Source organism: Loxodonta africana, chromosome 6 (assembly GCF_030014295.1).
Source record: "Loxodonta africana isolate mLoxAfr1 chromosome 6, mLoxAfr1.hap2, whole genome shotgun sequence".
NCBI lineage: Eukaryota > Metazoa > Chordata > Mammalia > Proboscidea > Elephantidae > Loxodonta > Loxodonta africana.
The window spans coordinates 113,985,748-113,998,807 of record NC_087347.1 but is presented as its reverse complement, the minus strand read 5'-3'; the positions used below and the strand labels follow the sequence as shown (position 1 = coordinate 113,998,807).

At 35.9% G+C, this 13,060-nt stretch overlaps 1 protein-coding gene across 10 annotated transcripts in view; it reads left to right on the top strand.

Annotated features, from left to right (window-relative positions):
- R3HDM1 (R3H domain containing 1) overlaps positions 1–13,060 on the top strand; it is a 108,131-nt gene that overhangs the window by 9,388 nt on the left and 85,683 nt on the right. For 7 of the 10 annotated variants that reach the window (XM_023543004.2, XM_010586341.3, XM_003405861.4 and 4 more), the window contains exons 3-6: positions 3,113–3,154; positions 3,618–3,707; positions 7,830–7,944; positions 9,235–9,313. In XM_023543004.2, coding sequence (XP_023398772.2) covers positions 3,113–3,154; positions 3,618–3,707; positions 7,830–7,944; positions 9,235–9,313 — 326 coding nt within the window. The remainder of the gene's footprint in view (positions 1–3,112; positions 3,155–3,617; positions 3,708–7,829; positions 7,945–9,234; positions 9,314–13,060) is intronic. The other 3 variants (XM_010586342.3, XM_010586340.3, XM_023543003.2) reach the window with 2 other exon arrangements.

Below are 13,060 nucleotides of genomic sequence, written 5' to 3'. Positions count from 1 at the left end.
CCATTTATTGTTAAAATCTAAGGTTTGTTTGTTTGTTTGTTTGTTTTTAACAGTAGTATACCTCAGTTTTGATACTACAGTATCAAACAATGCAAACTATAAATAGATGCCTTTGTCCCTAAACCTTCTAAACTCTAATTAGCATCCCTCTGGAGTATTAAAGGCCTGTTAAGCAAACTGCTAAGTTTTTACTGCAACAATGAAATTCTGTTAAAAGTGAAAACTGTGCTTTCATATAGTAAAATCCATCTTTAAAAGATTTATATCTGAAATTGTGAGCATTCCTGTTTAAAGCCAAATCTGGCTACCAAGAATATGAAACAAAGGCTACTTGTTTTAATAAAAAGAACTCACTTTCTCTGCTTTATTGTCGTGCGTATATGGCAGATTTTCTATTGTTAAATGTTACGTAATTTCAGTTCTTTGCCATTTGAAATTAAATTAAGGATTTTTATTGAGTAATGCCACTTTTATACTTTATAGGCTCCTTATGTAGTGTATTAGTTTTCTATTGCTGCGTAACAAATTACCAGTTCACAGTTCTGTAGGTCAAAAGTTCTGCTGGTAGAAGCTGGATTATCTCCTTAGGGTTTCACAAGGCCGGAATCAGAGTTTTCACAGGGCTGGGTCCTTCTATCTAGTGACTCTGGAGAAGAATTTGCCTCCAGGCTCATACTGGTTGTTAGCAAAATTCAGTTCCTTGCAGTGGTAGGTGAGAGGCCCATGTTTCCTTGCTGGCTGTCCTCCAGGGGCCACTCTCTGCTCCTACAGGCTATATACATTTCTTCTTATGCTTTAAATATCTCTGTTGCCTTTCTGCTCGCCTGATTAGGTCAGACCCACCCAGATAATCTCTGTATTTTAAGATCAGCTGCCTTGGGACTTTAATTACACCTGCACACTCCCTTTGCAGAAGTACCTAGATTAGTGTTTGATTAAATAACGAGGAGATAACAGTCTTATGGGGCCGTCTTAGAATTTTGCCTACCATAAGTAGTATTTGATCCTCAACAAAAAGCTTCTGTAAATGTAATGTAAAGTGCACTGGACTAAGATTCTAAAGGCTTTGGGTTCTGTTTGGCTGTTAAGTAACTCTGATCCTATACTTTGAGATCCTTGAGACCAGGAAATGTGTCATACATTTTAATAGCTTTCGTGTCTGGCACGGTGTCTGGTGTATAGCAGGAACTCAGAAAATATTCATTACATGAAGTCAAATTAAGATAAACTTACTTTCCTGTGCTTTCATTTTTACAAAGTCCTTACAAATTAAAACTGAGATAAATAATACACATGTACGAATATTTGAAAGTATTTGGACAGCATACAGCATCCCCAATTTATAGATTTTTTTTTAAGTTAGTATCTGACATACTAAGTAACTTAAATTGTGACTAGTGACCAAAACTAGGACACTATCCTTCTGGCACGCTAGGTTCCTAGCCTGTATAATCTGTTACATTTATATAGTGCTGTAGGGTTTACAGAGCTCGCTCGCTCGCTCTCGCTCGCTCTCGCTCGCTCTCGCTCTCTCTCGCTCGCTCTCGCTCGCTCTCGCTCTCTCTCTCGCTCTCTCTCGTCCTTTGAATCTTTTCAAGAACCTTGTGAATTAGCACAAATAGTATGAACTTTTATGTAGATGAGACTACACTGAAATAATGTGACACAAAGCCAGAAATGTAAATCCAACCTTTTTGTATGCTAATACAGTCTTCACTTTGTCAAGTAATCATCGCTTTTTTAAAAGTTAATAGAAAATTTGGTACCATTGATACTTAGAATTGCAAGACATTTAAGCAGCAGATAGGAGTAAGTTGAGGAGTAAGTCACAAATTCCTTTCCACGTTGCTCACCTAGGACTCGTTTTAGTCATGTGCTTTTTACTAATATTCATCTGTTGCTTTTTTCTGCTTTTCTTTTCCGCTGTAAGCCCTGACTTTGTGATAGCATGACTTCTTTTACTTCTGTTTTTAGATGTGAGTTACTGACAGCAGTCCTCTTAAACAAATTAAAGGAGCTGTAGCAGACTGCTAGTACACCACAGCTCTCTTAGGCAGCACAAGTACACACATACCATTTTCTCCTCCATAAGAAGTGGAAAGTCATTTTTTATTTATTTATTTATTTATTTATTTATTTATTTTCCCTATTTTCCTTTTGTTGTTGTTAATTTGTAGTTTGGGTAATCCAGGCCCAAATCTCAGGGATATAATGCTTCTTACCCTTCAAGAACTTTGGACACCTGGGGTACCGTAGACTCATGTCTGTTGGCTCTCTCAGGAGGGCTTCTTTGGAATGTTAGAATGAAATGGTGGCTTTTTTCATCCTTATATGAAGTGTACTAGCTTAGCACTAAATAGGCTCCCTGGTTTTAATGAGTACAAACAATAAATACCTGGACCCTGTACTCTTTGGGTTTGGAGAGTAGATTAGAAGGAGGTGGGAGGAAGGATAGAGTATTTAAAACCTATCTGGCTCCGACTCACAGAAGCTTCAGCTAGTTTCCCCAACCAAAGCCTGGTATCACAGACTAGAGCAGGTTCCCCAGTCATCTGAACAATGATCTGTTAGGCAGTGCTCGACATCTATCTGTATTGGAACTCTGCCCTGCTTTCTTTGTTTCTGTAAACTAGTGGTATATTTCTTACAGTGCTAAAAAGGCTCAGTAGACTCAGTGTACGTGTGAAACATTCTTTTTACTAAGTTTAGAACTTTTCTGAGTACAGCTACTTAAAATTCCTTAGGTGTTTTGTAGTTTTGTTTCTAAGATTGGCTAAAATGTTATGTGTTATTAAGTACTGAAGAAGTATATTTTCCTTTGCTACTGTCTAAGAAGTTACCATAGAAGTTCCATTTAGCTCAATTAACCCAGGAGTTGTGGCCATTTGTTGACATAAAAGAAAAACACCAGCCCACAGAATGATTTTAGAGAATCATCTGCAAGTGTGCTTTTGGGAAAATCAATACACTTTGACGGAAACCAACTTTGATTTCTTATCCTTCCATATTTTGCGTGCAGTTGGTATCTCTGTGGTTTAGGTTTATGACTTAAGAAGCAAATTCCCTGTTTCAGTATAAAATTTAATACAAATTTTTCTTGTTGTATATTCAGCGGCCACTGCAGTCATTTGGACAGACAGGAAAAAGGTCTAAGGTATAGTAAATATTTTGGTGTGCTGGCATGCCAAGGGTCTTCCTTCATGCTCAATGAATCCTTGTTTTCATACAGCACTGCATTCAGTTTAGTTTTGTCATATTTTGTTTTGGGCAGAAAGCTTATTTTGTTTTATTTGGGGTTTTTGTCTCGCGTAGTCGCTTTTGTGCATTGCTTTTGTATCTTCGATGGTCGCTATCTATAGAGAAAATAGCTTCCTCCCCATCCTTTGGGTTTCGAAATTGGAATTATTCCCATTCTTGCTATTGCTCTAATTTTCAAAACTGCAATTGTTTTCCTTCTTAACAAAGGAATTTAGTGGTGTTTGATAATACATTTAACTTGCGCATTTCATCCACATTTATACATGGCAAAAGCTTTTTATTAAGAAACTCTCTAGGAGGCTTTTGGGTATGCCCTAGATTTGTGAAATGTAGTGTTAATTTTAAATACTTCTCTTTAGTCAAGCTCAAAGTTAAAGCTAGTTCGGAGCCTTGCAGTATGTGAAGAGTCTCCACCACTCCCTGCAGCAGAGATATCACAGGAAAACCAGGTAAAAACAGCAAAATAAAACATGACAAAAAATGTTATTTAAAAACATGGTAGAATAACCTATTTCCTGGAGAATATTTTTCATTAGGTAAAGTCAAAGATGTGTGCTTTGTTTGTCCGGTTTTTACTAGGTGAGGCTGATAAAATTTGTCATCCCACGATACAGATGAAAAGTTGGGAAAACCTTGTTGCTTCAGCCTAAGGCTTAGAGCAGTGATTCTCTTCTGGAAAAACTTAGGGATCATATGATTAACTGGGAATGTGACGTGAGGAGAATTATAAGTTGTTATTGAAAAGTTATACAATATTAAAGTAATACTTGCAGAGAGTATAAATGTGATGAAATTCTCTAAGTTTTGGCTTTTAGAAATTCACTTACTGCTGTTGTTGGGCATCTAATACTTCTAACTCCTGTCTAGTGTTGTAAAATATAAAACAATTGAGATTCAAGCCAATGGTTCAGTTTGCCTTTTATCTTCTTTCAGATACTGTAACTTCGTTCACTTACTTTTCTGTTAATCTCAGCAATGGCTTGATCTTTGTTTCATGCCATATTTGAACATTTATACATAAATATCCTTGGACCCCATCCTCCACCAGTATTTATCAAAAGTGTGATAACTTTGCTGTTAGTGGTTTATTTTACATTGTACAAGTTTGAGCAAACCTAACGTGTCCCTATATCCCAACAATCAATTTTCAAAGAATTGAGACATCTTTGTGGTTGATTTAGTAAGCCATGAGTGGGAAAAGAAAAAAGACCGTGACTGGTTATACACACCTCCCCCCCCACTTCCAATAAATGGTCCATTGCACATTTGGTGATTCAAACAAAAACTATTATACTTTGATTTAGAAGATGACACCTTCAGAAGCTTGCTATGGGTACTGAAGGTAGTTATCACAGAATTAGGATATCTTAGTTTCCAAAAATGCAAGTAGAAGAAGGCTTTAAAACAGATGATTTGGTATCAGTGAAAACTGAACATTCATTTCCTTTTAAATCTGTTCGGGCTGAAAATTTATTTGTAGTTATTTAGAAATTTTTCCCTATATATGTAGAAGGTGGCTATATGTATTTAGCCTGTAAAATAGAGATAACTATAAAATAATGGACTTTCTGTAGCAAAAAGGAGAAATGGAAATAGTTAACCATCACCTGGAGAACATTTTCAAATGTCAGCCTTTGACTTTTGCATGGTTGTTGATAAGGCTGGAGAGTTTTGATATACTTTATGGAAATTTCAGTAAATTTGTTTTGTTTGAAATACCAGTTTTAACCTTTTGTGTAAGTTGGAATAAAGAATATGCCTAATCAAGTGGAAAGAGTGGACAGTGCAGTATATTTTTTGTGAAAATTCTTTTCTCTGTGGACCAAAAATGTTACACCATCTTAGTCTCATAATGTAGTATTTAGTCCAGGAAGATTGAGAAAGCGTTCATAAGGCTTTTAATGCAATAAAAGTGCATCCTTTCTTAAGAAAAACTGCAACATGATCTTTAGTTTTACTCCGTATACTTTACCTTATCTGAAAAATTGTGGGGTGCTGGGGAAGCGTTCTCATGGCCCCACATCAATTTGACTAGTGAAAACTTGTATGAGAAAAAGCGATCTGATATCATCAGTTTATGTTGTACACTATTAGTATATACATTATTGATCAAAGGTAATAAGCTTTGTGTTTACAGTCCAAAAAATTGAGTTATATGGATAATTAGTAAGGTAGTTATGTTAGAATTAATTTATTCCACTTAATACTTTCTTCATCAAAGAGTTTCCCTTGGATACAATCATTTTTTTCTTCTTGTGTAATAACCCATCTTTACCCCTCTGAAAACAAAAGATATTCTTTTCAGTAGAAAAGCTTTTTTCCAGCCTCGAGTTAACTAAATTGTACCTGAATGGGAATTGGAAAATAAATGATTTCTGAGAAGTGTGCTAGTATCTAATCCTTGAGGGCAGAGACACTTTACAACTAATTTGCTTGCTTCAGGATGTGATTTTTGAGGAATTAATCTGGAATAAAACTCATTATTCAAAAGAATGAAAGGCAATTAAAAGAGAGCTGTCACTTGTGTCTGATGAGAGCTTATGAGAGGGAAGTGACCTCAATAACGGCTGTCAATGACAGAGTAAAGAGTAAAGGAATTACAGCTTCCTTTTTTTTTTTTTTTTATAGAGATTATAGAGATGCCAGGTGCCCCTTGGAAAATCTATGGTGCAGTTCTACTCTTTCCTATAGGGTCGCTATGAGTCGGAATCAACTCGACGGCAGTGAATTTGGTTTTATTATAGAGATGCTGTTGTCATTCCAGTTATTTATAGTCAGAAGCGTTTGCGTATGAGGACTCTGGCGTTTAAAATGGTTCTCATTTATTCACTACTGAAGACAAGGCCTCAGTTCCAGCGGAACACAAGGCCTACTAGATTCTTAAAATATAGTTAATCTGAATAAGATAGATTAATATTTGCAATTAAAAATGTATGGCGTTTTTAATAGGAAAAGAAATGTGTAGGTTTGAGGGCTTTGGGCAGAGAACTTAGAAATGAAATCTAATGGTCATTGGAAATGCCTGATAGGAAAGGTCTAAGAGGGACAATGTGAAGCCATATCTCTCAACCTGGGTTTTGTGGGCTTGTCCTTGAGCAACAGGAATAGAAGCTGTAAGTCAGGAAAACTTGAAAATATTCTACTTGTGAAAAATATTTCTGAGGTTCCTTTTTAAGTATCTATTTTACAATTATGAAAAGAATGAGAAAAATGGGTTGGAAAATGAATCCTAGTGAGAAAAATGACTTACTGGTTGATGAATTTATGAAGTTGCCAGTGTCTTTGGTAAGCAAGACAAGGGAGGGCTTAAAGCAAAATATTCATCGTTCTAGTGAAAATCACACGTGCGTTGTATCTGCCCTACATTTTGAGCACAAAAGTGAACTGAAGTGGAACGGGAAGCAGGACTGAAAAGAGATGAAAGTAGCAGTTAGCAATCCTGCAGGGAAAAAAAATTATTTGATCTCAAATCCTGCCAAAAATCATTTCGAGAAGAATGATGTGAAAAAAAAGTTTAATAGAAACTCTGCTGGCTGCAAGTTTGAGGGTTCTGACATTTACATCCCTTTGATTCTGATTTATTGCACCTTCTACTACCGCCACCACCCAGAAAAGCTAAGTAATTATCTAACTGTTTCTTTTTGTCACTGGAGAACATCAGTATAATTTAGTCTAAAAATAGGCCACGCGTTTATCTGTAGTAGAAATGGTCTGGACACTATTCTAGCTCCCTTGATGACTTTGCCTAAATAAACAGAGCTACATGATTTTTTTCCTTTTCAGACTATATGAATTAATTTCCAGTCATTCTTTTGGGACCTGAAATTACATGTAATGACACTGTTTTTTTAAATAAAATGTAGAATTAGTTCTCCTTTTCAATCTGTGGAATTATGGTTACTTTACAATTAAACGTTATATATCTGGAAGGAAAACAACCTTGTTTGAAACCTCTCCAACTTTGTGGTAATTGCAGGAGGAACCATGACATGTAAATCTCAAACAGGAAATAACTCATCCCATATGCATTTGGTTTTGGAACTTCTTGTACTTATAATTTTATCTGGCAAGGGAATGAAGGAATATGATATTATAATGCTTTTTATTAATTCTTGCCTCGACACTCATGTTTATGTTGTTGTGGTTGATGGTAATTATCAGGCTTTGCTTGGCTGTTGTGTCTTTATCACAGAAATCGGTTAAGATATTGGTCCTGGTCCTTCAGGGGCTGACCAAGTAGGTACATTTAAACTATTACAGAAAACATTTATGTCCTCCAACATAATTCTAAGAATATCTTTCAACTGATATGTTCAACTAAAATCATCAATTTTAACATCTTCTAGGAAGATTTTGAAAAAAGTGGTCATTTAGCATTTTTAGGAAGAGTTTAAAAAAAATGGTAAGATATTTTGAAACCGTCTTCTAGTTTGAAGAATCTAACTGTATGAAATAAAAATTCATTAACTTTTTTTCCTCTGCTATTTTGTGTTACTTAAAAAATATAAATGTGCAGTACTAGCTGAATCACTTTATATTTTCATTGGGTAACTGATTTTACTTTTCAACAGGAGAAAATTCAGATCCAGTTAACACAATCATATGAAAAAGAGGAGAAGCCCTCAAAAGATGAAGCAGAAAAAGAAAAAGCCAGTGATAAACTGCCGAGAAAAATGTTATCAAGAGGTTTGCAATTTATTTGTGTTTTTTTAAACAAAATTTTAGTTTCACTGTCAGTAATTCCACTCTTTCCCCCGAATAATTACATATAGTATAGTTGTGTTAAAAACAGTGCAAAACAGACTAAAGAGATGATCTAAGTCGTCACCTGGGCAAAATGGCGAAACACAGTTCTGAACGTCAGTGAAGTGCTTCACAAAAAACCCTGCAACGCACACCAGAGTCACTGAGGAAGATAACGGTCTTGATCTCTTATTGGTCTGTCTGTCATACTGATATACTGTAATCACTGAAATTTGTTTGTTGATTCCACTAAAAATATTTGTTGTTGTCCTTGTTAGTTGCCGTCAAGTCAACCCCTGACTCATGGCAACCCTTGTGTTACAGAGTAGAACTCATGCATAGAGTTTTCCTGACTATGAAACAGTTTACCAGGCCTTTCTTCTGCACATCTGCTGGGTGGGTTTGAACCACTAACCTTTTAGTTAATAGCCAGTTGCAAACCACTTATATCACTCGAGCTCCTTACTAAAAATATTGTTACTCAGTAATTCCTTATGATACAAAAAGCTGGTGCCAAAATATTCAGTGTCTAATAAAGTATATTCTCTTGGAAGCCTAAAATGCTGATCTTTCTTAATAATTTCTTGAGAGTCTTCACCATCACCTGACATCACAGGTCAATAAAAAATGCTTTTTAAATTTATAAATGCAGTCGACCAGTATTATAAAGAACATAAAGATATTATATTTAATGGAAAGAAATAAATATGAATATTTGAAAAAATATTTTGAAAGCAAGCCTTTAGTGATACAACTCATAGAGATATGAATAAATAGTTCTTTCAGAACTAAAATTTCTTCCTACCTCCAAATTATCGCCTCCACTTATATATATATTCATACCTGAATTCATTGTCTTAATTTGCTAAGCATGTGGTTAATTGTCAAAATCATAGGAAGTGCTCACTTAAAGAGGCGTTTTTGAACGTGAGGATTGTGGTGAGTATTTCAGATGCTCTTTAGAGAATTCAGAATATTGAACTGGCACATGTGAAAGTAATTTTTGTTTAATGTGCATGTACCTGCAGCTGTATAAACCCGTGTCTTATGGTGCATTTATGAGAGCAGAAGAATTGTGGTCATCTAAGTTCCTCATAAATTCCTACTTTATCAATTTTTTTTTTTTTCATTGTGGGGCATCTTGTTTTATGTAAGATACGCATCATATGTAAAACGGAAAGGGATTTGTTTTCAAACAACTTTATACTGGGTTTTTGTGTTGTTGTTTTTTAGATTCCAGTCAAGAATACACTGATTCAACTGGCATAGATCTACATGAATTTTTAGTAAATACATTAAAAAACAATCCCAGGTAAAAATTAAATTTATAAGGTTTACATTGTTTCTAGAGTACCGTAATTTTGCTATATATGTTTTCATTACTGAATTAGAGTATTGGTAATAAAATTGCAGATACTTGAAGTACCCCAGAAACATTTTAGTTTCTTAGGGCACAGAAGTTGTTGGTATGCTGTTATGTACATGTATAAGTATTTTTTGCATTATGCATGGCACCGTGATGTAAAAGTAATTCATAGGTTCAGTAGGAATTTTGGGAAATACAGATTCACCATGATATTTGGCTCTTTGAAAGAGGGAGATATCATTAATCGTGAGGAAAAAAAAAAAAAAACTATACCTCACTATAAGGCATTCAACCAAGTAAGAACTTAGTGTATTCATTTATAAAGAATTTTTGATCCTATTTAATGCAAAATTTTTGTTTATCCTTACTGAGTTCATGAACCTTCAACACAAAGATTTTTAAGGTCTTTTTTTGAGTCAGTACTTTGAACTAATGGTGAAATCCTTTGTTTCACCAGGGTCCTGGTTGGGTAGTTTTTTAACTTTTTGGCAGGTCACTGGCCTCTGTGTGGAGCATTCTGTCCACACCAAGGCTCATCCACAAAACATCTCACCAGCACTTCCATGACATTGAAGAGGCCAGATGTTAACCTCCCAGAGTAACAGCCATTTGACATACATTGAAATAAAAATAAAACAATTTCACTAGGCGTGTGCCTATGGAAGATAACATGAACAACCCTCTCTCAGCCTCACTGAGGTTTAGCCCATGTCCAGTCTTGTTTCAAGGTTACTTTTATTTTTATTCAGGATTTATTATATTTTATACCATCCTGGTTCTCCATTTAGCATAAACCCCAAAGGGAGAGCCTCTGAAATGAAAAGTGATGCCCTTATAATAGAGGCTGAAGTGTTATAGGTATGGAATGGGGGAGAAGTTAGGCAACCCTGTATTTTTTTTTTTTTTTTTTCATTTCAAACTTATTCCTCAGTGGTTCCAACAGAAAGGTGAAGTCATTAGTCTGTTGGACAGGCATTTTTTGAACATCGGCCTTGTACCAAGCGTTTTCTTAAAACTGTAGATAAAAGGATAAATAAAATATAGTCCCAGACCCTCAGGTGTTCAGAGTGCTTTAACTGGTAGCTGTCCATACAGAGAAGCATGTGGAAGGCATTGCAGATAGAAGAGCATTACATTGACACAGTACCATGAGAGAGGAAGTGTTATAGTCAAAGACTAGATTGTACACTGGCTCTAGCAGGGAGGCGTGTGGCAGGTGATTCTGGAAAGTGATGAGGAAGATGTTGGTGAGCTGCAAAAGACAGATCACACCCAGTTGTTCTTAGGATAGCACCAACAAGACAGGTGGTAAAGAAATGTGTCGGGGTGTTCTCGGTCATCCCAGTGAGTGTGGAGTGCTTGCTGGAAGGCCAGGGATGTTAAAAAGGCCTGCAAGACAAAAATGTGCAATGAAAACTTGTCTTACCAGAAGTGCTAATGTTGTCCCTGTTAAGAAACATTGAGCGTATCTTGCTGAATTGAGGCGTAATTGCAGGGTTTTACATAGGGTAATGCCATAATCAGATTTGCATTTTAGGAACATCATTTTGGCAGTGGGAGACCAGGACTGTAAGCAAGGAGACTGGTTAGGAAGCCTTGAGAAGAATAGAGAGGCAAAGCCACCTTTGAAAGGTATTTAGGAGGTAGCCGTGACAGGACTTGGTGGAAAGGTAATGAATGATATGAAGAATGGAACAGCATGGCCACTAGATTTCTGGCTGGGCTGACTGGTGGTCTCATTAACTGGGCAAGCGAACACGTGGCAAGCCTGAATGAAATGGGTGCATTCCGTTATAAATAAGTATAGTTTGAGGCACTTGAAGAACAGCCAGGAGATGAGGTCTGTTGGCAGTTAAAAGGGTCTGTTTTTCAAGTGAACGCACCAGACTGGAGTTACAGATTCAGGAATCATCAGTGAAGTTGAAGCTTGCTCTGGCTGGGCCGACCAGAAAAATGAGATAATGACAAGGACAAAAGTCTATGAAAGGTAGTGTTTAAAAAGTAGATGAGAAGGAAGGGGCATAGTCCTAAAGATAGCAGAAGAACCACAAGAATATTTGCCGCAGAAGTCAACCAAGGGGGAATAGTTTTGGAGAGGGTAAGATAACAGAGAGAGGTGGGGAAAAAGGAAAAGTACCAAAAATAATCCACTAGATTGGGAAATTGATGTCTGTGACCGCTTTAACAAGTCATTTCATTTGGAAACCAGAACCCAGTGGATCTTGAGGAGTAAGTGAGAAGGTAGAAGATATATAGCTAGTGTGAGTAAGGAAACCCTGGTGGTGTAGTGGTTAAGAGGTACACCTGCTAATCAAAAGATCGGCAATGCAAATCCACCAGGTACTCCTTGGAAACTGCACGGGGCAGTTCTAGCCTGTCTTATAGGGTCGCTATGTGTTGAAATCAACTCTATGGCAATGGTTTGGGTGGAGTGTGAATAAAACAAGATAGGATCCTAGAGAGGCAGAATTTTCCTTTCCTCTGAAGCTGCAATAGAGGCATCAAGGGAAAAGCATTACAAATCCAATTTTAAGCATTCCAAATTATTTTTCTTATGTACAGTTCTCAGTTTTCCTTTACAAATGCAAAAAAAAAAAAAACCTTTTACATTATCTGCATATACATTTTTTTAAGTACACATTTCAGTGATTTTTAGTATATTCACAGATGTGTGCAACCATCACCACAGGTAATTTTAGAATATTTTCATCACCTCACAAAGAAGTTCATCCCTTTTAGCTATTAGTCCTCATCCCCCACCTCAGCCCTTAGCAACCACTAATCTGCTTTCCGTCTCTATAGATGTGCCTGTTGTGGACATTTCATGTAAATGGGCTCATATAACATGGTCTTTTGTGACTGGCTTCTTTCACTTAGCATAATGTTTTCAAGATTCATCCGTGCTGTGTCAGTACTTCATTCCTTCTGCATATGCATTTTTATTTGAATAAATATACAGGTGAATAATGCATGTAGTGGCAAAAGTATAAGTTATTAGTAATGTCAGTGTGATTTAGGAAGTTGTAGCTAATGTTAAATTTTGTGAGAAATATAAGATTTGCCTAATTCATGGCTCAGTATTCTCTCAAGCACACAACTAATTGCCTGACATACATGGCTTAAAATTAGTAATAAGTATGATAAACTACCACTAAAGCTTTCAAGATTGAGTATTGCCCAGAGAATTCTACTAGAAGTTAGGCAGATTTACTTTGAGTAATGCCAAAATTTAGTCAACTTTGACTTTCTGGATCATTTTCTTTTTAAAATTTTTTCTTCACATTATCAAATCTTGTTCTCAGCCCAGTAAATAAACTTAATCTCAGCTGTTAAAAAGTAAATTGCCTGGAATTTCTGTTTGCAAGAAATATCTTAAAAGGTTACACTAACCACAGTAATTACTGACTTAGAACCCAGGTCCTTAAAAAGATTATATTTACCAACATAATTTTCTACCCATTTTTGTGTTAATTTTATCCCCATTTTGTGTAAATTTCATATGTACTAAAGAAATGTGAATAATACAGATAACTATATTATTTCGCTAATGAGCGGGAACAATTCAGTGGATTAATCCTGAGAGTAGATATTTTCAAAGTGATTTGTTTTACCCTGGGGAACATCATGTAATTGTTCTGTGTTTGAAATATCTCCTAAGATTACTTTTATTGGAGGTAATGTTTAAGTCATTTT